Source organism: Colius striatus, chromosome Z, assembly GCF_028858725.1.
Source record: "Colius striatus isolate bColStr4 chromosome Z, bColStr4.1.hap1, whole genome shotgun sequence".
Classification (NCBI taxonomy): domain Eukaryota; kingdom Metazoa; phylum Chordata; class Aves; order Coliiformes; family Coliidae; genus Colius; species Colius striatus.
The window spans coordinates 21850159-21875291 of record NC_084790.1 but is presented as its reverse complement, the minus strand read 5'-3'; the positions used below and the strand labels follow the sequence as shown (position 1 = coordinate 21875291).

The 25133-nt window shown below is 43.9% G+C and overlaps 3 protein-coding genes across 9 annotated transcripts in view; 2 read left to right on the top strand and 1 right to left on the bottom strand.

The window, feature by feature from the left end:
* TMOD1 (tropomodulin 1) overlaps positions 1 to 1695 on the top strand; it is a 29817-nt gene extending 28122 nt beyond the window's left edge. For 4 of the 6 annotated variants that reach the window (XM_062017433.1, XM_062017435.1, XM_062017434.1 and 1 more), the window contains exon 10: positions 190 to 1695. In XM_062017433.1, the coding sequence (XP_061873417.1) occupies positions 190 to 254 (65 nt within the window). In that variant the 3' untranslated portion in view covers positions 255 to 1695. The remainder of the gene's footprint in view (positions 1 to 189) is intronic. The other 2 variants (XM_062017437.1, XM_062017438.1) reach the window with 2 other exon arrangements.
* TSTD2 (thiosulfate sulfurtransferase like domain containing 2) lies at positions 214 to 15326 on the bottom strand. Its single transcript, XM_062017432.1, has 9 exons — positions 15218 to 15326; positions 14730 to 15094; positions 13588 to 13696; positions 11856 to 11981; positions 10072 to 10177; positions 8324 to 8442; positions 7576 to 7734; positions 6514 to 6652; positions 214 to 5234 (listed from the first exon to the last, which is right to left on the bottom strand). The coding sequence occupies exons 1-9, from the start codon at positions 15305 to 15307 to the stop codon at positions 4975 to 4977; spliced, it is 1473 nt and encodes a 490-aa protein (XP_061873416.1). The 5' UTR covers positions 15308 to 15326; the 3' UTR covers positions 214 to 4974.
* Positions 15327 to 15426: 100 nt separating this feature from the next.
* The window catches only part of NCBP1 (nuclear cap binding protein subunit 1), a 32872-nt gene continuing 23165 nt past the window's right edge, over positions 15427 to 25133 (top strand). For both annotated transcript variants that reach the window (XR_009820893.1, XM_062018712.1), the window contains exons 1-9: positions 15427 to 15541; positions 15769 to 15854; positions 16539 to 16639; positions 17711 to 17867; positions 19499 to 19606; positions 20713 to 20834; positions 21302 to 21371; positions 23551 to 23766; positions 24734 to 24831. Coding sequence is in view for 1 of the 2 variants with exons in the window: in XM_062018712.1 (XP_061874696.1) it covers positions 15508 to 15541; positions 15769 to 15854; positions 16539 to 16639; positions 17711 to 17867; positions 19499 to 19606; positions 20713 to 20834; positions 21302 to 21371; positions 23551 to 23766; positions 24734 to 24831 (992 nt within the window). In the remaining variant the exon portion in view is untranslated. The remainder of the gene's footprint in view (positions 15542 to 15768; positions 15855 to 16538; positions 16640 to 17710; positions 17868 to 19498; positions 19607 to 20712; positions 20835 to 21301; positions 21372 to 23550; positions 23767 to 24733; positions 24832 to 25133) is intronic.

Genomic DNA, 25133 nt, shown 5'->3' with positions numbered 1-25133 from the left:
ATCTTACCTCCCTCAAACTTCATGAGGCTGTGCCTGCTGCTTAGGGCAGGAATTCAGAAGTAGATGCTCTCCTGTTTTCTCTCCTGGTAGAATGTAGGTCACTCGGCTTCTTTCAAGAGCAGGTAAGCCAAACCTGCCATCCACATCTTCCCGTTGCACTGACTGACGCCTCTCCTTCTTCTTTTTCAGTGAGGAAGAGGAGACTTGCAGAGTTGAATGGGCCTATTTTTCCCAAGTGCAGAACTGGAGTCTAGTCCCTGGCCATGGAGGTCGTTCCCGGTGGTCTGTGCTACACTGTGGAAATCTAAAGGCAATAAGTGCCTTGACAGAGTATTTGTGGTGCCTCGGTTCTGGTTTATGCACTAACAGTTTAAATTAACTCGTGGCTGTAGTTGAAGATTTTATGCAGTAGGACTGTTCATGTTTTTCTGTAGAGCTGGAAACTATTCAAGACAAATTTATGCAATCTCAGTTTAGAGTATGTCCCAGTGTGAAAATGACTCTTTATTAACCTGGGACCTAATTTTTCTGTAAACTTCCCGCACGGTGTTTGATACAGTTAGGATGTGGTATGCATGAGTGATACAACTGTTCCACACAAATTATACAAGTATTAAAAAAATACTTTATTTTTTTTCCCCAAATTGATCTCAAGTAGCTACAGAGAAGCAACCACTTTAACAAGTACTTCTACTATCTGAAGATATGGCTAATTTCAAGAACTGTGAATTACAATTTTCTACTGACATTTTTGCTGAGTCAGTAACTTAGATATGCTTTTTCAATGCATCCCTGTGTCTCTTAGAATAAAAAAAAATTATCTCCACCCCCTGATTAAATGGAATTTAAGGCCACCAATTATGAGACAGTTTCAAAAATTGAGCAGTTCAGGATGGGTTAATATCATCTTATCCCACGCATTTCTGAAGAGAACAGTCACCTCCAGAGGCAAATCCTAACCGTGCAGAGGTGGCCTAACTAATCAGTAAACCAGAGACCTCTCTTCTAGTCCCCCCACACCCTTCAGCTTCCTAGCGTTTCCAGATATTCACTGGGAACACACCAGATTATCTGTCTTCACTGTTTTGGCTAGATGACCATGTCCACTAATTCCAATCTTTTTTCTGCTAAGGGCTTGTGTCTTTTAGTGCCACCCCTAAAATGTCTGCATAAATACAACACTCAAAGTTGTGCCCTAGAAAAGCTGTTAAGTAAAATACCCCAGCCCTGAACTTTCACCTCACACAGGCTCACATCATTCTGTCAGGCAGTCAACTGCCCATGTCTAGCCCGAGAGGTATTCCCCACAGGCTGGGTAGCTTCCAGACACAAAGTGGACTGGGACCCAGCACTATCCCATCCAAAACTCCTGCTAGGAGCGTGGGTGGGAGCCTGTGGGGGCGGGGATCCTGCTCGGTAGGAAGTCTCCTGGCAGAAGCATTGCTGTGCTAAAGCTTCATTCTTTGTCTGACCTAGAAAATGTCCTCACTTGCAAGGAATCTCTCTGCATGTGTCTGCTAAGGGTCAAGTTTTGCAGTCTTTTACTTGTTTTCCAGAAGCCCCACAGATTTGCTCAGAGCTTGTGTGCAAATGCCACCCACAATTTAGCTCTGACCAACAAGGCAGACAAACAGTATACATTCAGCAGTGTGGGGGACATATTTGTTGCTCTTTAAATCTTAATAAATGTCCCAGTGGTGTCAAATAAAATCACTATGGCTCATTCTTCCGCCTGTTTCGTATCAGAAAATGAAAAGAATACCAAGAAAAAATGCTTGAAAACACATTTGAAAAAGCAAACCCTAACTGTCAGACAGCCTCTTTTCTTCCACATGCACTGCAACAGCTTCAAAAATGGTCAACTAAATCATCCAGCCACAGCCACGTGGTTTCAGCTGAGCCATCCACTCAGATTTGCATGGTATGGGCTCAGCTCTTCCATTGGCTTCAGAAGAACATAAATTAATCTTATCCTGGGAAATCCTGATGGTGCTGGGAAACACAGACAGGCAAGGAGATGCATCTGCAGAGCAGGGAGTGCTACCACAGATACAACAGCAATTTTTCCCAAAGGAAAGAAAGCAGACCTTTAAACAAAAAAAGGGAAAAAAAAAAAAACAGGAACCTTGTCCTGTGTAGCACCATCCAAATTAACCATGCAGCCCCAACCTGTATTAAGGTGTTAGGATCACTGCACGTTCCTCAGTTGATCCTTACAGAGTCACTTTGGTGAAAAATGCATATAAGAGCTGTGCAGCAGAAAAAAAGCTGTGATGAGAGGCATCAGGCTTTGTGGTAAAACGAATCAAGCTGTGCAGCGATGGAGATACAAAATGGTGATATTTAGGAGCAAAGGGATCACCAGCAGCACTCCAGGAAAAGGGGGGAGGGGAAAAGCCATCTGCCTAGGGCAGAGTCTGGCAGACACAATCCTGCTTAACTCTCTCCTCTCCTGGAGCTAATGTACCTCTCTTAGGTATCACCACTGGGCTGTCTGGGTATCACCACACAGCACTTCATATGGCAAGTTCTTGTTTACATTAACCTGACAAAACTCATACAGGAGACAGGATGCAGAAGCTACAAGAAGGACGCTAGGGATGTTTTACCCTCCTCTCTCTGTAGCAGAGGGAACTTGGCTTTATGGGCTTCCATCTGTATACCTCAAACTCTTCTCCTCCTTTGCCTCAGGGCAGCAAGGACCAGAAGTGGTCCCATGGCATTTCTCTGCCTTTAAGATAGAACCTCTAGCTGCCAGGAGCTCTCAGAAGAATAGTACCTTGTAGCCAGATCTGCCACTTGGTAGACAGATAGCTAGGTTTCATCATTTACCTCTGCAGAATTAAGCATCTCTAGCCTAACAGATGAAGTGTATGTATGCAGTACTTTAAAAATTAAAATGGAAGCACTAGAAGTTAGTTACAATCATCAGTTTCAGAAGTTTATATATAAAATATAGCTCTGTTGCCATTTTGTACTGATACGTGATATAGGAGCAACCTTCTAACAAATACATGCCAAGCGTTCCAGACTTGCTGATGGACTGAGAGAGCATAACATGTGAGCTGTAGACGATCAGTGCTGTAGACCAAGTAGAGCTCACACGTTTTTCTACAAATATTCCAGTCCCCAAAAGCAGAGAGGTTAACTGGCCAGCAAAGCCTGAGAGGCGAGATGCCAAGTGACCACAGGTATTGCTCAAGCTTCTGCTGAAGGTGTCTACTAACGCGAACTTTCCAGTTTCTTCTCCAGTACAGACCATGCACAGATTTACTACTAAATACCATTCTAGAAAGATTCCCAAAGGAGATATTAATAAGTTTCAAAGTTTTCCTCTATGAAAGCAACCATCATAAGGACAGTTGCTGAACTGTTTTCTCAGTGGTAATACTGGAAGCAAAAAGAAATGCTTGCCATGGCTTTAATGCAACCAATGCCCGTATCTTTTAGTTGCTGGTCATGCCAAAAATCAGGCCTTGCTGAGCACTGTGGGAGAAAGTTACAATCTATATGAAAATAACATCACCCTAACTGTTGTCAAGCAACTGCAGAAACCTGAGTGAACCATTCTCTTGCTTTTAAGAGCAGTTGCCAGTAAAAAAACCCCAACAAATCAATGAGTGATTTTGATTTCCTAGCGACTAACTACTATTTAGTACCAAGAGTGACAGTAAGTTTCAGAGACATTTTTTGAGTCAAGACACATAATCTACTCTATTAATAAAACCTTTCTGTACATTCTTCAGCATCAGGCACATGAAGCAGCAGGCAGAAAAGTATTTTGAGCTCGTTGCTGTGGATCCCTTCAAATTCAAAGAAAGACAATTTCTTCACTAATGGGAGCTGCAAATTGTATAAACATCTCTCAGCTTTAAACCTCAACCTATGTTTACAAAGCACAAATGCTCCCCAAATCTCAAATTATTTAACTGGGGTAAAGGATCTTGCAGTCTCCTTATGGCATTTATGCTAACACTTACGCACACATGTCAGCATCACTTCCAGTGCCATAATGCTGCTATTTTGACAGTCTCTCTGCTTCACTCTGTGTGTCTCAGTTTCAACATGCTTCCAAATGTCATTTTTTTTCTAATGCAAGCAGAGCTGAGCCCTGGATATTTCTGTACTGACAAGTAGAGGGAAATAACAGTTCCTGGGGAGACAGAGCATTGGAATGAGGATCACTTCTGCCATTCATCCTACAGGTCACACACAAATACAGCTGGGAAGACAGTATCTGTGAGCCTTTGCTCCAGTTACAAGAGGGGTCCTTATGCTGCCTTCAGCCAGCTTTTCACAGGAGTCAAGTCAGTGACTTAAGGTAACTACCCCTTGCGTCTCTCTGGTACATAATACAAGCAATGCAGGCAGATGGCGTATGCATGGAAAATATCTTCAGCTCAGATCCAGTCACGTACTCACACGCAACTGATCCATCTGCTGTTCTAACACCCTGGCACGAGCTATTGAAGCAAATGCATGATCAAGGGAAAAGGTCAGAAAGATCCATCTCCACCAGAAGGAAAAGTATGTAAATTGTTCCTGTCTCTCTTCAGTTTCTTTTGAATTGTGTGCAGGTGTGCAGCCCCCATCTCACATACTCTGCTCCAGAATTCCTGTAGTAGAAGCTATGCTACAAGACTATCCAGGGAGAAGAATCTTGTAATGCTGGTGGTGGGTTGGGCACTCCGGTAGCTTAAAATCAAGTAATGTATGAGTTTCAGGGTACAATCTAGGCTTAAAGGCAGCATTTGAACAAGATTTTCCATGCCAACACATTTTGATGATTTCCAACCTAACTGGGTAACAGATTCCCATCGGGGCTTTGAGCAACCTGGCCTAGTGGAAGGTGTCCCTGCCCATGGGACAGGGGGCTTGCAACTAGATGATCTTTAAAGTCCCTTCTAACCATAACCATCTGGTTTTAGAAGCCCTTGGCATTTAGCACACTGTCAGATTAGCTAAAGAAACAGCTTATTCTTTTCCTGCATCCAGCATCCTTTGTGAGATATGTTCAATGGGTACCCTTGGCCGTCTCCTTGTACATTCACACTCCTCCTTAAGTGTCTGTCCTGAAGCCCTTGAAGTCACCTTGAGCTCTTTATCTTGACAAACAGGACAGCAAGCTGTGAGACCTTTGTTGCGACAGCTTGGACATGTCAGGACAAGCTGCCGGCAGTGCTGGCTCGAACAAAGTTTATACTGGTCCCACAGTGTCCCACAGTATCTACATGCTGGAGGGTAGAGGAAAAGAAAAAGTTAACACCCACATTGCCCCACCTGTTCCCCTTACAGAAGGTTCTCCATGGCACCAGGGACCTGCCAGCTCCCAAATATTTAAGTGGCTATCTGTGGTCCTCCAGGCTTTTAATTCCTGTTTAGCTTGATTTTCTAGAACCTAGTTATTAATGCAAGAAACTTAGGACAGCTGTCTCTCAGGAAAAGGAAAAAGTTCTCCCTAGTGCTTCTTCTAGTTCAAAATAAGACAGATTTAAAGGATTCTTGCTGCCAAGAGAAGAAGGTATGCTAGTGGTAATTAAGACAGGCTGTGGGAATGTTGCCTGCTGGGGAAGGAGGTGCAATGGGACTTCCTTCCAGCTGGCTTGTACAGATGGGGTGTCATCTGCAGTCCTGGTAGAGTCCTTCCACAACATCAGACAGGTTTTAACCCCTTTAACTAAAAGCTACAGCCACTTGAGCTGTATCTTCAAGCTGTGCCTACCCCAACAGTTCCACTTGAAACTTCTGTAGGAATGGCTGTGGTATATCCAGAGTGTGTTCCTGTTTCTACACCAGACCAGGCACCTTCAAGATGCAGAGGAAGAATATGCTCAAAAAGTTACTCACTCAGAGGAAAAGTAGCATGGCTTCCTAAAAAAGGCTAGAGCAAAATTCTGTCTGTTTGTACCTTGCAACTGAAAAGAAGAAAATAGGTATTTCATTTGCAATACCTGAAGAGCAACCTAAACCAGAAGACCAGGCAGTGTTCTTAACAACTTCAGCTTGAAGTCACTGATGTTCTACAGGCTACAGACACTTTCAAAGCATGAAAATAACAAAGTGCTGTGGAGCTTCATGCCACCACTCTCCCAGTGCCTGGTAGTCTGTGCTAGTGTTCTGAGACGACTGGAACAGAGCGCGGGTGACCACCAGGGAACTATTTAATGCTTTGTTCTCTTGGCCAACTGCAGTCAGTCAGCAGTGTGGACAACTAGAGCAGCAGCAGTGCCTAACATGCATCTCCATCTGCAGACAGCTGTTCTGCAGGGAATGCTTCCTTTTATTGCTCCAGTTTTAGGGAACTGTTTAGTGATGCCCTTTTCTCTCATTTCTGTTTAATGTGTTAAAGCCATGGAGCTTGTAATCATCATGAAAAGTGAGAGCACTGTAAGATCAAAGAAAGTACGAGGAAGAACTACACAGACTGGTTTGGCTCCCCCTCTCCTGCTCATGTCTGTGGAAAAGATTGCAATAGGTTCCCAGACTTCTGCACTTAACAGTGTCTAGTCCTACCTGAGATGATATCTTCATTGGAACAAATGGCGTAACGATCATCAAATACAAACAGCTTCCCCCTGTAGAATCCATCTGGAAACTCTTCCAGGTACTTGTGAATTCCACCTTTTAGCTGGTAAACCTCTCTGCACACTGCCTGTTTAAAGCATATTAGCAGAAAAGCTGAAGGAGAGAGCAGCAGTGGTGGTGTGCCAGAGTTCCCAAAGCAAATTAAGTGCCAGGGCTCAACGAAAAGCAGCAGCTTCTCGGTGACCGTCAGTGGCATCATGTGCATGCACAACTCCAGGAAGTGCCACCAGGGATCACTGGGCAACTCCACAATGCTGGCTTGTTGACACCAACCAAAATGCGCATTTAATGTCACAGTCAGAAAAAGGCTAGTCACCTCCTTGGCTGAGGGAGGTTTGCTGCACCACAGATCAAATGCTTTCGGACCTCCGTGAACCGCTGCTTATTTTGTTAGCTGTAACAGAATTTCTCAGGGTTCACACATTGGTGCAGCAGAGTTTAATCCAAGTTTAATTTCTGGAGAGCATATATGTGTGCTGTTCCCTTGCTCCTTGAGAGAAAGGTACAGGAGAAGAGGTGGGATGGAATGCACGATTAAAACAATGCAGTATGCTGAATTTAATTCCACAAGACTCGGAAAGCACTGGCTGGCTGACTTTCACTGCTCTTGAGATGCTGAAGCTGTGCAGTAATGACCACAAAGCATAACCTAGACACAGAGCTTGTGGAAACACTGCAGAATGCTCTCAAGTTCTCTGAGAACACCACTACTAATGGGCAGGGCTGGCTTAGAAATACATCTTCTCAGCAAATGGCTTATATAATTATTTCACAGAGCAATCACTGCTGTGACACTAGTCCATGCAGGTCATCCTGAGGTGCATTAAACTATCCATGTTATTGACAGAAATCATGAGGCAAGTGTGTCTCAGAGACATTCATCTCCCCACTTGCTCTTTGAGTAGTTTGTGCTCAATAAGAATTTACCAGCAAAAGAAAAGACGGCAGTTTCAACTCCCCAACACCCGCGCCCTCAGAATGACACCTCACCTTGCTCCGTAGGTAAGCAGAGCCTCTTTCACAACGAATCCCTCCTGTGCAGTACATCAGGACACGTTTGTCTTTAAAAAGTGCCAGGTTTTCATCTACATAGCTGGGAAAGTAGCTGAACTTCCTGATATCTGGAGCCAGACAGCCCTGGAAATGTCCCTGTAGTAACAACAGATGGCCATAATGTGGCAAAGTCTGTGCTTCAAACTAGAAGTAACAAACCTTTGAGCCAGAGCACTCAGCTCACTGCAGCTGCTTTAGGCAGTTCCTCAGATGTGTTTATGCATCAAAATACCTTTAGAATCTGCATACCTCAAACATAAAAGAGGGAACAGAACTGTCAGAGAAAGGGCAGCCACAACAGTGCAGGAGGGCTGGCGCATGTGACAGCAGGGTGCCCCTGGGGTTTTTTTTTTGATGTATGAGACAATGCAAAAACGCTGGAAAACATCCTTAAACATCATGCTACTTTTACTTCAAACCATGCACTATTCACTGCTAATGTTGTCTGGACCATTTGTCTTCTTCCTGCCCCACATTGTATGAACACTTAGCCAGGAAAGGCTCCGTTGCTGAGCAGGTCCTCTACCGCTTGTTTCTAATATTCATTACCAAACTGAACTTTGTACATGTAACACTCAAACAGGAATATGGAATCTCTTCTTCCAGGAAGGTTACACCTTCACAATGTGAAATGCTTCCCCCAGCACCTGTAACACACTGCAAGCAGCAGGCAAATGACACTTACTATTTTACTTTCATAGAAGTTCCTACAGTCCAGTAAGATGGTATCGCTTTGTCCTTGACTGGCCTGAGACAAATACTGTTCTACTTCTCTATGAAATTCCTGAGGGGATAAATGGATTCCTTTAACAAGAAAAATGAAAAAACAAAGAAGTGAAAAAAAGGGAAAGAAAAGGGAAGTGAGAAGCAGAACTACAAAACAATGTTACTATGATCTCACTGATCCAGATTCTCCTCAGATTTCCAAACAAAAGTTTTCTGTGAAGGTTCACAGACTTTCTGTCTCAGCCCAACCAGTCAAGTTTATCCATGTTTGGATTCCTATTGGCAAATGAAAGAAAACACAACGCTGTTCCACATGACAGAAGCAGCATACAGGTGTCTGTCTCTATGATCTTTGTTATGTCCCCTGGCAACTCTTGTAATAGTAAGAGGTATACACGTTTCATTTCCATTTTCTCATCTTTCATTACATTTGGAGGCTCGGAAGTATACAGAAATGCTTTTTTTTTCCAGTGAAACTCATCCTCTGTTTATAAAAATGCAACATTTCCAAAAGTCTGTATTATTTTCAATACAACTTCAATTCAGTGAGAAACTTATATAGTTTCTCTGCTTTCAGGCTGCTCAGGACTTAGGACTCTCAAGCTACTCAAAGACAAAAAACCTCCCCCACCGAAATCCCTTACCTTATTAAAAATTAACCCTACAGGCAACCAGACAGAGTAAAGGGAATCATCTCCATAAAGTAGGAGGAAAAAAAAAATAAAGGAAAGAAACATACCTCCCACAAACTGCACAAAAATAGGGGGAAAATCAGAATAATCTCTGCCAATACCACAAAAAGCTGCAGAAATTTACCACCAAGAAAACCTCTTGTTGCAAAAAAACAAACAAAAAGTTCAAAACTGCTCTGTTATTTGCTATTTGCTCTGCTCTTGCATACCATCTACTTATCTACCTATTTTCCTCACAGCAGGTGCATAGCCAGCAACATGTTAGCAGCCATAACCCATACTAAGCAGCTACAGGAAGATGAAAACAAATTCAGCCTGTGTTAGGGCATGAGCTGTTAACACACGCCAAGCCAGTTCAGCAGTTCCTAACAGAGGAACATGTATATACACAACTCCAGCTGGGTTCTATTATTTTCTAAACAAACAAAAAAGCCTCATGATTCCACAGCACCAGAATCAACAGGATCCACAGAAGACTCCATGGAAATCTTTCTATACAGCTTGGTTCTTACTGCAAGCTAACCACAAGAAGACAGCATTGGAGCTCCTCCTATGCTATAGTTTCTAAGTAGTCTCAAGCACCTATAGAATATTTAGAACAAATGTTAATATACTCATGCATCGGGATGTCTTTCCTAACCATCATACACAGTTCCACTTTACACCTGCCTTTAGCAGGGATCTCATGATTTACTCTCTGACTAAAGCACAAAATATGTCCCTAGACCAAAATAAGGTACCTGCTTGATGTTAGTTGAACTGTTACTCCTTCCCACAAAACAGAAAGATAGATCTTAAGTTCTCTTAGGAAGCTAAACACTTAGCAAACCAAAACATGGGTCAACAAATTCCAGGCACTGTTAACTTTTGACTACCAGTAAGAAATCAATCTCTGTATCTACTTCTCCTGTGTCCTGGCCAGTGTGCAGAAGGAAACATTTTTAATGAAGGTACTTTATTCTTCCATGACCTCTCAGTTGGGTGAGAGGCTTTATTTTTCATTAGATCACCTTACCAGTTTCTTTATAAGACACAATCTTTGGATCAATGCCCATAGGTACGATTTCCTTGAAAACTCCAACTCGAAGGTCTGGGAAACAGTGAGCTCCTCCTGCACTGCTCTAGGAGATTAAACACAAAAATATCTCACCAAAATGTGTCACCTGTCAAGGTTAAAATTCAAAAACTTTAACTAAATTTCTACAGCTTGCTGGAATATGAAAGTATCTCTGTGGCTGAGGGAAAGAAATGTCTCTCCTGTTGAAACCCACAATCCAAATCCTGAGGTGTAGGCAGTGGACCCCTACCTGGCAGACACCTTAAGCCCAGTGACTACTCTGCAGGTGAGAAAAGCACCATGAGGTGTGGAGTCACAGAGCAGTGGGAAGAACAAATCTTAGTCAAAACCAACGTCCCTAGCACCTATCATGAGAAACTCAAGGCCTCTACAGAGCATGCCGACCCTGACAGGAATATTAAATAACCACCTCCAGTAGGGGATCATGCTGATGCACTGGGGCCCTGCAGTCCTCCTCAGCCCCTCTGATGCTCAACACAAGCACGACCAGTCATGACATGTGTGGTGGGAACTGCAGTGGTTCATGGGTGTGAGAGAGACGAATGTGACATCAGACAGGTGCAAAACTTCCTAACAGTGGAGCCTGACACCCCCTGCTCCTCCAGGCTAAAGTGCAGATTTCCCCTTCAGAGGTCTTGCCAAGCCTTTCTTGAGAGGGATCCTCCCTGTCGGCCACAGTAACTGAGAACTTCTGCAGACCTGAGCCTCAAAACATGACTTAGGCACTGTCAAGCCTATAAGTGCTCGAACAGGAGGGCAGTGCTATGCAGCACCAGGTATTGGCAGAGTTATCAGTCTGTAGTGACTACAGTGGCCACTGAATAGCCCCAGTCAAAATTTTCACTCCTCTATGCCCATGTCTTCATGGCACAGAGACCTGAAATCCCCAATTACTCAGGTATACAAGACACAAGGAACTGAGACAGAAAACACTATCATGCATGAGTATTGATAGCTGGAGAGCTCATGAAGGGTTGGAGGTTTTGCCAAGGTCAAGGTAAAATTCCATCCTTCTTCTGGTCTTGCATCTACACACGACTGTAGCTAACTTCCAGGTCACACTTCCAGCTCTTCTTCCTCACAGAAGAAAAACAGTACCTACAGTACTGGGTAAGTGTAGCCTACCAGAATGCCATATGATACCAGCCACAGCTGCCACCACCATCTGAAGACAGCAATTGGCACATATGCTCAGGCTCAAGCAGAAGTTAGCAGCTCTCCCTCCAGTATGGCACTAACTGGAGTAGGGAGAAATCTCCTGATTCTGTAAGTGTATTTTCTCTAGAAGATATCCAATTCACAGAACTGATAGTCCATCTAATGAACACTGAAGCCTGCATGAACCTCTAGGCTTCTAGGCAAGAATCTTAATTCAGGATGAAGAGCAGAGTGTGGGAATAGTTTGCTTGAGTAAGTGTATGTTGTGATGTCTTGGTTTTGGCAGCCAAGTCAGAGTAAATGCTTACTGAAGAATGATGGGGGTAGTGCACACTCCCTCATTCACCTGTATGGTGGGCTTTGCAGCTACACCCAAAGCTCGTGATACTACTGCTGGCAGAGATAGCTAAAGAAGGCAAGGTTAGGAACCCTCAGCTTAGATTAGTGCTGGGGGTGCAGAACTGCTATAGCAGAAATAATACTATCAAGAAGCAGTGTGCTTATTTCTCAGAAATGAAATGTTTTACATCAGCAATGTCTAAGCAGAAATTATTTTTTCATACCTTGAAATCTTCTTGACACAAAATGTCTTTGAAAAGAGGCTGGGCAAGCATAACTTCAATGTAGAGACTGGTAGCTACTTTGCTTCCACCAACTGTCCCATTAATCCCTTCTGAAGCAACTCGTACCTAGAAGGCAAGAGGAGAAACTGGGGCTAAGGCTCAGTAACAGCAAAACCAGATCACAGCAAAATCAGCAAAATATGACTGGGTGACAAAAGACAGAAGTATGTTCAGAAAAAGACTACTGAGAATGGAAAAGATGGCTATACTGAACCTGAACATAAAGATAACAAAAATAATAGAACCCACTAATCAATTTTGAGCCATTTAAAAAAAATACCATCAAGATAGTCAGAAAAATTTGTGCAATAAACTGAGAAATGCTAACTGGCTAATGCAGTCAGCATTAAAATTCCGACTGTAAGTCTGTCTCAGGAAGAACAATACGATTGTGCCTAATGACTCACACAGCTAAAAGGAGAATGTGAATATGCATAATGTTGCACATTGTCACACTGAATTTCAGTGTGAGTCTTTTTATCTCCAGCACTGGCAAATGATCAAAAAAATTATTAAAAAAAAAAAAAATCACCTGGTAAGAGGCAAGGAAAAAGCCAGCTTGTTGAAAAGGCAAATGGCTGTGCTTATCTTCGAGAGCAAAACAAAATTTAAATTGAGAAAAACACCAATCACCAGACAAGACACTTTAGCAAAACAGAGAAGTGGATGCATTAGAACCTTCCATCCTCAAATCTGTGCTGGCATGGAACAGGTAAGGTGTCTACCATTGGCAGAGGAATCCACTTAGAATCTACATGTCAAAAGATAAAACAGTCTCTGGCTCTAAGTTGGCCTCTTGAAAAATCCTTTTCCTCTCAGACAGGTGAACTTTGTAGGCTAAAATTTACCTTTGCCCACAGCCTCGCAAGGCCAGATAAGCTAGATAAGCCAGATCACCTCCTTAGTCTCGTCTGCCAGGAATGAAAAGACAAAGACTGTTCAGAAACGGGCACTGCTATCTTATGGTGTGGTCTAAGGCATCGGTTACTCTCATCTCATTCCCAACAGTATGGACTATGGCTTGGTGCAGTCATTCTGACTGGAAGACCATTGTGCATTGAGGAGTTAGTGACACGGTTAACAGTTACCTGGAGCAAGCCGAGCCCCGTGCTGCATAGCACTGCACCTCCAGCTCGGCCTCCAGACTGTCTTGTACTGCACATGTGCTCTACTTGCCAGACAAGTGCAGCCTGATAATCCTAACAAAGTGTCCTGCCCAGCTCCCTGCTGACACCAGCGATGATGCCACATGCATGGCCTTGCCTTTATCTAAAAAGCACATCAAGAGGTTCTCTCTTGTGTGAAGAGCAGGAGTGATGAAAAAACTTGTTCACATGCAAAAAAAAAAGTCTGTACCAGACTGATGGAAATGGGGTAACCCCTGCACAGACAGATTCTGCACAGCATAGATCTATCACTCAGCGTGGCACAGCTCGAGATCCCCAACACTGAAAGGGATCTAATGTTATCTTCCCTGTTTTCTTCTTCTTTGTAATGTTAGCTCTTAAACAGCATTTTAAATTACATTTTAGACTCTGAGTGCTTGTCTTAATGGGTTCATAACTGACTAACACTTTCTGGCACAAGCATTTGGTTCTCCACATGTCTCATTGTCCTACACTAAGCACAGATGTTTTTTTGTTAAGAAGACAAACATTGCTCAAAACCTTACCTTCCCAGTGAGATGCAGATGCTGGCACAGAGCCTTTTGCCAATCACAGAGTTTCTCTGGGTCCTTCACCTCACAGTAACAGTAATACAGAAGTACTTCTCCCACCTTACTGTCCATACCATGGCAAAGATGAACAAATAGGAAAAGGATGTTAAGAGTTGAAAGCACAAAAATATACTAGTAGCAGTAACTATTCAGAAAGCAGACAGCTTTGCTCTAGCAGATGTGGAGAAAAAAATAAAAGAACAAACAAACTTTGGAGTTTGTTCAAACTGCTGGCTTTGACTCATTTTAAAGAGAAAGAAGATGAACTGAAAAAAAAAGTTCCCACATTCCCAGTTCTCAGGACTGGTTACAAGATGAACTCATCTGTGCTGTACAGGACATTTCTGCCAGTGGCCTCCTGGGTGCCCTGCTCAGTGCAGACTTGAAAATTCAAGAACTACTGTTTTCTGGTGACACAAGTGTCTCACTGAATGCCTTATCTGACAAGCTTGCACTTTAAAATTCAAGCACTTGAGCTACCTAAATTTAAAAGTCAGAATTTTCAGTGAGACTGTATGCACTGGCATCCTGAGCAGCACAAGCCAAACTCTTCCACAGTCAGGTACTTATTCAAAAAGAGCCCTTAAGGCACCTAAATGAGTAGAGAAAGTGAATCTGTGCAGAGCATGCCCTGCTGTTCTGCTCTTTTTTGTTACAGTCCTTCCTTACAGATCCAAGCTGTCAAATAACACCTGTACAGGTCTGCTTTAACGATGCAGGATGATCTAGCTCTGTTAGTTCAATCATACAAAGTTCCCACCTTTGACATCAATAAATGCTGTGTATCTACTTCCTTATCAACACCGTGGTAGTCTGCATGTTTTGCACGTATGAGCAGTTGTGAAAGAAAATCAAGCAAACAAGTTCCCTCTCGAGGGTACCTACACATGTTTATCTACAGTACTATCTCAGGAAGGTAGCCAAAGCATTTGAAGATCTGAAGGAATATCAGGAAAGACTGTTTCTACATCTTAACGTGTCACCACGCTGAACTTCATAAGCAGTAGCACTGGCAGAAGATCCTATAAAGTGCAAGCAGACCTACACTCCACTTCCAGTCAGTACTGGACCCCCATACTGCTGAGGGACTTTCTTACCTTGTCAGATCATCACAGCTAATGTGTCTTGTGTCTGGGAGCGTACAGGAGATCTCAGGACCGCTGCGGGAGCGCCCATATAGTCCATCTGCTTTGCCCGCAGAAGCCGGGCCGCTCGAGGGACTGACTCCCGCTGCTGCTTGCTTCGCAGCCAGCCCTGCCTGCCGCCCGGCATCCGCCGGCCCCGGGTCCCCCAGCCCCGCCTGCCGCCCGATGTCCGCGGCGTGATGCAGAGCCACGTGCCTGTGGATGCCGGAGAGCTCCTGGAACGCCTGCCGGCAGCACCGCCACCGCGCGCCGTCTCCGCCGGCGGGACCCCGGGCCGCGCTCGGTACCTCCTTCGCTTTGACGAACAGGGAAAAGGCCTGAAACGCACCACAAGCGCCACCCGTTACCGGCCGTCCGGGGGCCGAGAGGCCCATCCCGCGGCCCCGCCGCCAGCCCCGCCCGAGGAACCGTCGGCCTCCCCACCTCCGCCGCCGCCCCACCTTCCTGCGGGCGAAGGCGCGCTGCTTGCCGGCGGCGGCGCAGTCCCGCGGCGGCCCCGACACGGGGGGCGCTGCCTCTCCCGGCACCATCGCGGCCGCTCCCGCCGCCCGCCCGGAAGCCGGCCGGGCCGTCGCGCGCGGGCACAGCCTGGCGCCGCGCGCCCTCTGCCCCGGAAGCAGACGCTCGGCGGCCCGGAAGCGGGCGGGGCAGGCGCGCGCTCGCGTCCGGTCCGCGTGAGGCGCCTCGGCTCGCGGCCGCCGCTTCCGCGCCCCCCGCAGCGCATCTCAACATGTCGCGGCGGCGACACAGCGACGACAGCGATGGTGGGTGACCCGGCGCGCTCCCCCCCTCCCTCACCTTCCTCCCACCTTACCTCTGTCTCGCCGACCGGTCTCCTGCGCGCCCTCCCGCTCACAGGCGGCGGGGCGGCGCAGGCCGGAGCGGAGCGGGCTGTCCCGCCGCGGGCACGGGCGCGGGGCTCGGGCGGGATGGCGCGCGGCTGGCGCCAGGGCTCTCCGGGTGTAACGGTGTGCTCGGTGTGTTGGAGCAGGGCAGCCCCACAAGAGGCGGAGGACGTCTGAGCCGTCGGAGATCGAGGAGAGGCTCGAGTCCCTCATCTGCAGAGTGGGAGAGAAGGTAAGGCGGGCCGGCTGTAGTAACCCTCAGAAAAGAAAGGGTTCTGTTAGGAAACAGTTGGCAAGTTGTCAGCTCTTGCAAAACCACGTGTTAAAATGAGCAGATGCTTCAACGGTAGTGCAGTGCCTCCCGAGCGGTGATAAACAGCCCGCGAATAGTCGTCGCTTTACATCCGTGGGTGTCGATGCGGGCACCAGACCGCCAAGGATGTGGAGGAGTTAACTCGGTGGGCCTGTGGTTTCAAGTCCTGATGAGATTCGGGGCCATTAGAAAGGGTGAGTAAAAGGATTGGGACAAAACCGATGATGCACTGAAAAACAAGTAGTAACGGTGGTTTGGTTTATGCTGTACTATTAACTGAGGCTCACTGACCTTACAGCTGTGTCTCAGAGGCTGTGTTAGATCATGCATCCCCGTGAGGGGCACTGAGGTTCTGTGCCGGGGAGGTGAGTGCTCAGGTGCAGGCTCTTCTGAGGAGCAGCTGCTCCTTCTTTCAGGCAAGTGAGAGTGGTTCTTTACTACTAACAGAACTGAGCTGAAGCTCTGAAAAAGGAGATGGTATAAGAGGATGCTCTCCTCCAACTTCCTCTTCTTCCACAGGACAGTCAGAGGGAGGTTCATCTTGCCTGGTTGATTTTTTTTGAAAAAAAAAACCACGTGTTTTTGTTTGTTTTTGTATTCTAGAGTAACTCATCTTTGGAGAGCAACCTGGAGGGCCTAGCTGGTGTTTTGGAGGCTGATCTGCCAAATTACAAAAGCAAGATACTAAGAATACTGTGTACTGTGTATGTATATAGATGATCTGGGCATCTGGGAGATGCTTTCTTCTCTCTGTGTAAATTTAAGTGTTTAAGGTAGTTTGAATGCCAAAAATGGATTTAGTTCCTGAGCGCTATTATATTACACACAGTTTGTCTTACTTAAGACAAAATAAATACAGGTACAAGTTTATTACCTACTAGTTATAATACAAGGAGAACGCCTACTTTGACTTGAAATGTGGACAGTGGCTCAAAGTAGATTGTGGAAACCTCAGAGCTGCTCTTCGTTAGCAATGGCAATACGGTGCTGCTGAGCAGTATCCTGTTTGCCAATGAAATGCTTAGGAGTGCTGAAGATATTTGCTAGAAAGAGAGACGCTAGGAACATGAAGAGCTGAGAGCAAGCTCTCCAGTGCCTGTCAACTTTGCTGCTTCTCCCTAGGCAAGTGGAGGATCAGCAGTGCCCTCTGTCAGGGTCACTGAGTGGTGTCTGAGCGAGGGCTTGTGGAGGGTTGTAGGCAAGAAAAATATGAAGGAGGAGGGTGGTGAAGAGGGAGAATGTTCTAGCCCTAGCCTGTGCTGTGATTTTGCACATACTTGAAATCTGTTTTGTAGCATTGTTTGTTAATATAAGGCAAATGGTACTTTTTTTTTTTTTGTCCCCCACAGTGGTAAAACACTTCTAAAAGTACAGAGTTAGCTGCCATGTGTACAAAAGTGGTTGAGACAAATTATTTATTTACTATGCCTCGCTTAAAATCAGTTCAGATTTTAGGGAAATTTGGAATCAAAATTAACAGTGTGAAATGTGTGTGTCTCTTGTGTAGTCTTAATGGTGCTGTGTAATTGTTTCTGAATTACAAACTTAAAGCAACTTCTCACATTCTTGCATAAATTCTGTCACTGACTGTGTGTTCTAAAAAACCTCAGAAGACTGCCTTTAAAATGTTAACCACAGGATAGAACTGCAAGGTCATGATAGCACATCTTTGAGACAAGTTGAAGTTAGAATAAGCAGATTCCAAGGTGGTATGCAGCTGCCAGTTGGTGCATGATGAATAAACAGCTAACACCATGTTTCTTTTCTTGTGTCAGTGCACGTCTGTTACCAGAGAAGCTTACCGTTTACACGACACTAGTTGGGTTGCTGAATGCCAGGAACTACAATTTTGGTGGGGAATTCGTAGAAGCCATGATTCGTCAGCTGAAAGAATGTCTGAAAGTCAATATGTATAATGAAGCTGTGCATTTAGTAAGTGGTTTCTTTGTTTTGTGATCTTCTTATTCTTCTCTCTTCCTGCTTTTACCTTTTTGTTGCCAGAGAGCTGGGCCTTTCAGTCTGTGTTGGAGTCTCTGGCATCAACATGCAGTGCCCTGTAGATGTACCAACAGGAAATGTGTGTTATGTGAGAAATACTTCCTTCCTCAGGGGAAAGAAATCATATTACACTTACAAAATTGACTTCCAACTGTACACTTTCCCAGTGACATAATAATTTTCAATAAACAGATATGCTCTACCTCTGCCTGTTCTACAGTCAAATGTAAAAGATAGCTGAAAGTGATGCACCTTCAATTGTGTTCAGAGGTATATGATCATCTTATGGCTCCCGTGGAAAAAACCAAACCAAACTGAGGAGAAAATGAACAGTCTGGTTCTTAAAAGCTGGTTTTGATTGCTGCTATCAGGCCTGTGTTTTCATTCTGCTAATGAGGGATAAAGATCAAGCAGGCAGTTTTAAGTGCTGTCTGTCTTTGAAACCATTTACTTGTCTCCTGCTGCTCATAGATTTTGTCTGCAAAAACATATTAGGGCTTCAGTGATGTCTGATTTAGAAGCACAGTGCCAAGCTCCACAGTTCTTTTGAAGCCCACTTATGAAAATTAAGTTGCTAGTATTTCCGTGTATTTTTTCAAGACACTGCTGTTGAACCATGGGACACTTCTGCTAATCAAATCCTCTTTAGAACTCTGACTGTAGTGTCACTTGGCTTCAGCTTCACCTTCTCTGGTCACACTCATGCAAAAATGGCTTGTGAGACTAAGAACTAAGGAGGTGGTGGTGGAAATCTTCCTCAGCTTTGTCAAAGGCTTTTCAGAGACTGATCAGAGCAATGAATATCTGGAAAGCAAGAGCTGCAGTTGCTTTTTGGGTACTGAACTGTCTACTTAGCTCAAATTCCTTTCCTAGATCTTCTTCCCAGTGATCTGCCTTCAGATCAAAATACCTGCGTTGGATTTTTGGTGTACTTTTGTGAATGTTCCCTTAAGAAAAAATGAACCTTTAAGAAAAAATACGCAAGATTTTAATTGCTAAAATTTCAGCCTGTATTGTCTGTTAAGACTAGTGAGACTGGGAGAGCTCAGGTCCTGCTAGGGCCTTGTTTAAGCCTAGAGGCAGGATACGAATCAAGAGAGAACGGAGAGGATAAAAAAAAGGGGCCCTGCTTTGCCACAGGTGTTTTTTGTTTCCTGATGCATGTCTGAGTTCATGAACCAGTGGACCAATCCATCTTCAGCTTTTTAGAAGGTTTTTTCCTTCTACTTCTGTCATTTTAGTGATCTGATACCATTTAGAGCACATGGAACACAACTTTGCAGAGTTTTTTTAATGTCTTATTAGTTCATGTGTCTTTTAACGCATACTGGTGTTCCCATCCTTCCTTAGTTACAAATAAGTGTTATTGCAGTGAAACAGGCCACAGACACTACGATAAACAATATATTACACAGCACTTATGGCCCTTGTTTTCCGGGGTTGAAAGGTGGGTCTGTACAGTGTGCCATGTTTCTGCCTTCCTGGTACTGAATTAATATTGTGCTTGTGTAATCAGTTTGAAAAGTGCTCATCTAAAACTTTTTTTCTTTTTGGGTCTTTTTTAGGTTCGGTTTCTCTCTGATCTTGTGAATTGTCACGTAATAGCTGCACCTTCAATGGTAGCTATGTTTGAGAACTTTGTGAGTGTGACACAGGAAGAAGATGTACCCCAAGTAAGCAAAATGTCTGTAGGCTCCTCTAATGCTGTTTTCACAGTTTTTCTGTACCGTTGCTTCTGTATGTGTGCTAGAACAGGAAAGTTTTAGAGAGAGCAGGGTATATATACTGCCATGTGCAGTCTTCTTAGCATGAGTAAAAGGAGCCTGTGGCAATTAGAAATATGTGCATACGGTAAACAACTATGGTGGTTTTTGGTGAGGTAGCTGGAGTGAGTTTGTTTTACTTTGGCAAGTGTGTCGTGCCTGACTTCCTTTGCTATATCAATAACCTGCACAAGGACTATGACGGTGATGCCATTTTTTAAGTCTACTTTTTACAGTTCAAGTTTGAAGTGACAAATTTCAAGCAAGAATGTATTTTTTTCCATGGCTTGCGAACCCAGTCCTTAACTGCTGGTCTCTGCATCCTTGCAAAATAATGATTTTGCTAAAGTTTAAATTAAAATGGGGAGTTTGTAGAAAGTCTTTTGGAGCTTACTTGTGCTGATTGTGGCTGGGGTGGAGTTAGTTTTGTTCATAGCTAGTGTGGAACTGTGTTTTGGATTTGTTCTGGAAAGAGTGTTGATAGCACGGGGATGTTTTTATTACTGCTGAGCAGTGCTGACACAGCATCAAGGCCTTTCCTGCCTCTCACCCTACCAATCAGCAAGTGGGCTGGGCGTGCAGGAGAAGCTGGGAGGGGGCACTGCTGGGACAGATGACCCCAACTGACCGAAGGGGTATCCTGGACTATATAACATCATGTTCAGCACATAAAGCCGAGGGGAAGAAGAGAGAAAGGAGGACACTCAGAGTGATGATGTTTGTCACTGTTCTGTGTGCTGGAGCCCTGCTATCCTGGAGATGGCTGAACTTCTGCCTGTAATTGGGAGTGGGGAATTAATTCCTTGTTTTGCTCTGCTTTTATGTACATGGCTTTTGCGTTACCTATTAAACTGACTTTATCTCAGCCCATGAGTTTTCTCACTTTGGCCCTTCCAGTTATATCCCCCATCCCACAGTGGAGGGGAGTGAGGGGGCGGCTGAATGGGGCTGTTCCCAGCTGTCATTAAACCGTGGCACTCATGCTTACATGTCAGTGTACATTTTTTTTCCTGTAGGTACGATGTGACTGGTATATGTTTGCTTTTCTATCATCTTTGCCTTGGGTTGGAAAAGAGTTATATGAGAAAAAGGATGCTGAAATGGATCGTCTCTTGTCTCAGACAGAAAGCTATCTGAAGTAAGTTGGAACCCATTAAAAATACTCTTAACCAATGTCTACTGAAGTATGGATCAATAGCTTTGGTTATTACTCACTTTGAAGTAGTCTACAAGTCTTAGCTCTGAACTGAACCATTCTGTGAAGGAGGGGAAAAACACACTCTTAAAATGGGATAGATTGAGAGATTTTTGAATTTGGAAAGTTTTGTTGTCTTGTTCTGCTCAGGCTGGAGCAGCTGCAGTTGTAAGCCTGCTGTGAATACTGATAGGTTGTTCGCGGTGTGACTGTTTTCTGTCTGGGTGCTTCGGGTTAACATTGTCAAGATGTGATGACAGAGATGTTTTAAGTAATCACAGAACCTCTTTTTTATGTACTGTAGACTTCATCAGCTGGAGAGACCAAATAGTAATACACTTGCAATTTAAAAAAAAATACTGCCCTAAATTAGTCTTTTAAAGGTCAGGTTTTCTTTCCTGTATAAACAGACGCCGCCAGAAGATTCATGTACCCATGCTACAAGTGTGGACTGCTGATAAACCACATCCACAAGAAGAGGTGAGTGGGTTTTATGTTGCATTCTTTCAGAAAGTGAAAAACATTTTTTTATGTAGGTATTCTCTTATCATGGAATTAAAAGATACTTCTAAAAGTATTAATGCTTTGAATTGTCTCCCATTTGTCATTAATTCCAACAAGTTCTACACGAGGACTTCTAATTCTTGGGCCTAAGTAGGAAGTTGTATGGAGGGAGTAGGAGAGCATTTTATTTACTGACAGACCGCTGAGTAAATGCTATGAAGTGAGAAGTGATTGTAAATTATAGTATTTATTGTGGAATTGCAAATATAGGGCTTCATGATAAAATGCACCTTTCTGAGAAGCAAAGTGCAGTTTCGTACTAATCTTTTTTTTTTTTTTTGCCTCTGCAAGAAAGAAACATATGTAGTTGATTTGCTTTCTCGGCTTGAGGCACTGCTAAAGAAATATGTAGAAACTGTATGCAGCAGTTACTGTGCCATTAAGCCATGTCCTGGTTTCGACTGGGACAGAACTGATCTCCTTCCTAGTAGCTGGCACAGGGCTGTGATTAGGATTTAGTGTGAGAGTAGTGTTGATAACACACTGATGGTTTAGTTACTGTTTATTTTAAGTTAAGGACTTTTCAGTTTCCCTTGCTCTGCCAGCAAGCAGGTGCACATCAGAAGCTGAGAGGGTCAGGAGAGCTGACTCAAACTAGCCCAGGTGCTATTCCATACCATAGGATGTCATGCCCAGTACAGAAGCTATAAGGTGTTGGCCGGGAGGAGCAAATCACTGCTGGGACATCAATTGGAGGTTGGGGAGCAGTTGCATTGGGCATCGTTTGGATATTTTCTTGGGTTTTCTTTCTCACCAATTTTGTTGTATTCTTTTTCATTACTATTATTATTATATATTATTTTCTTGTTATTATATTTTATTTCCTTTTAGTTCTTATCTAAACCCACAAGTTTGATTTTTTTTTTTCCATTCTGCTCCCCATCCCATTGGGCTGGAGAGGAGTGAGTGAGCAGCTTCCTGCTACTTAGCTGCTGACTGGGGTTAAACCAGCACGGGCCAAAAATACTAGAGGTGGGAGGTGACATCTCTCTAGTTTGGGGTGAAATTTGTCTTTTCAGACATTCGTGGATTTTTTTTCTTTCTCCTAAATCTGAGGATAAACTTAGCTGGAAAGTGAGATCTAAATAGATCTTCAGAGTATGGCCCTCATATTTGTTCACTGTTGTGATTAAATCACAGTCTCAGCAATTGCCTCGTTAATCTTAATTTAGAGAGCTAGACTGTCTGATTATGATTGATATGTCAGTCTGAGTATTCCTGCCCAATATCTAAATTTCCTTGTTTAGTTGAACAGAGGAGAGATTGGCAGAATGCATTTGAGACCACATGTTACCTAGAGTACCACAAACATGACTGTTCACTTCAGCTACTAGTTGTTAACTGGTGTTTTTTCTTGTTTTGTGGTGTGATAATTTCAGTAAATGCAAAGCACTTCCATGTGAAGACATCCTTTGCACCAGTTATAACTTGAAACTTGTGCTCAGTGAAGGCCACAGATCTCCAGAGTTCTTGTTTTTAGCAAGAGTAATTAAATCAAGACTATATTTTAGCAAGAGTAATTAAACAAAGCAAGACTATATTGCCAATTGCACAGGTGCATGTGCCATCTCTGGGAGAATGCTGAGACTCAAAATTATGTTGAAAAACCATGGCAAAGGTACCTGATATATTATAGTATTGTATTTGTCTTGAATATGCAGTAGCTGGTAGTTTTGATTGTGATGGGAACAGCATGATAGTCTTCTGGAAAGTCTTTCATATTTTGGTATTGATAATATGTCTAGTTTGGCACCACCAATGCACAGTGTCTGAAGCAATGTTCACTGCTGCTGTTTCACTGCAGTTTAAAAGGATGGGCATCATGCTTGGGCCCCTGGGATGCCTGTTGGTGTTTGAAAACGTGCCAGCAGTTAAATTTTAGTGATGCAATGATGTTTGGAATTAGAAGCAGCTTTGGCATTTGGAGTTCTTAAATTATTTATTGGCTTATTGAATCAGCAGTTTTAAGAAGCTGTCTGGGTTTTTTTTCTGAATTGAATACGTAATTTAAGAAACAGTTTTCTGTTAGTTCAGTTTGCTGCTGGCTTTGTTATGAGATTCAGCACATCTAATGTTTCTCACCGTTTTCCTTCAGTATTTGGACTGCCTTTGGTCTCAGATTCAGAAGCTGAAAAAGGACCGTTGGCAAGAGCGACACATCCTGAGACCCTACTTGGCTTTTGACAGTATTCTTTGTGAAGCGCTGCAGCACAATCTGCCTCCCTTCACTCCTCCACCTCACACCGAGGATTCGGTCTACCCCATGCCAAGGGTTATTTTTAGGATGTTTGACTACACAGATGACCCTGAGGTATGTGATTGCTGTGGATAGTAGTGAGCAGATTTCACAGTTAGGTTCCTAGGGCAGTATTAGTCAAAATATGACATCCCCTCTCCCAGGATAGTGAGCACTTTGAAGACCAGCAACAGTTTTGCATTGGTACTTGTGCAGAAATGAACCAAGTCACTGTGCAAAGCAAATCTGTAAGGAGCAGAATTTAAGGAGTATTGTGATGCTTTCATTTCAAATGAAAATTTAGATTGAATTCTCTACTAAAAAGACACTCATGGAGCTTGACTTTCCTGCTATAAAGTTGGTGACCCAAGTCTTTCTGTAGCATAGGTATTTATTGTAATGTTTAAAGACTATTTTTTTACTCATCTGTTACATTTTGTTTATGTGGAACAGGGGAATGCTTTATTGGGGCTTGCTTCCAATATTGCTCAACAGCAGGTCATATAAGCACAGAATGGTAGGGGTTGGAAGGGACCTCTAGAGATCATCTAGTCCAAGCCCCCTGCAGAAGCAGGTTCACCTAGATCAGGTCACATAGGAACGCATCCAGGCGGGTCTTGAAGATCTCCAGAGAAAGAGACTCACGACTGCTCTGGGCAGCCTGTGCCAGGGCTCCCTCACAGTAAAATATTTATTCCTTATGTTTAAATTGAACTTTTTGTGTTCCAGCTTCTTTCCATTAACCCTTGTCCTGTCACTAGATACAACAGAAAAAAGGGATGCCCCAACCTCCTGACACTCAACCATTTAGATATTTGTAAATATTGTAATGAGTTCTGGTATTCATTTTGTTTGAAACATCAGTCTGAGGTTTGCGGGTGAAACTGTGTCACACCAGCTTTTCAGTCCTGAGAGATACAGGGCAGCTGATACAGCCACCTGTGTTTATGTGGAAGTTGAACTGTTTTTCCCACTTGGAAATGTATGTACCTGTAGTACCACTGCATTAGATCTTTCATGATTCTTATTTCTGTCTTACCAGGGCCCTGTCATGCCTGGCAGTCACTCTGTTGAACGATTTGTAATAGAAGAGAACCTTCACTGCATCATCAAGTCCCACTGGAAAGAGAGAAAGACTTGGTAGGAGGAGCTCAGCACTGCAGAGCTCTGATGCCTTTTATATGCTACTGTGGCTTTGGTGCCATCAGGGATATGCAGAGTCCTGGGTTAGGCAGGACCTCAAGATTAAGCATTTCCTAGAACATTTGGTGAAGCTTGATTTACTGCATCTAACTATATTAAGACTGTTGCGTGGAGTACGGTGGGTGGAGAAGTCTGATCTGGGCGACAGTGGCTTCTTGGGAAAGTAATTCTTGGTAATACAGAATGTGCTGCAAAAAATATGCAGACACAGACTGATGGGAGCACTGTGGAGAGTGTGG

What these genes read in the sequence shown, in the direction of transcription:
- TSTD2 (XM_062017432.1), bottom strand. Translation starts at nt 15,307, where the DNA reads ATGGTGCCGGGAGAGGCAGCGCCCCCCGTGTCGGGGCCGCCGCGGGAC. An exon ending in AGCTGTGATGATCTGACAAG is followed by an intron (nt 13,697 to 14,729) that starts GTAAGAAAGTCC and finishes TGGTATGGACAG; the next exon opens with TAAGGTGGGAGAAGTACTTC. An exon ending in TGTGTCTTATAAAGAAACTG is followed by an intron (nt 8,443 to 10,071) that starts GTAAGGTGATCT and finishes TTCTTGTTAAAG; the next exon opens with GAATCCATTTATCCCCTCAG.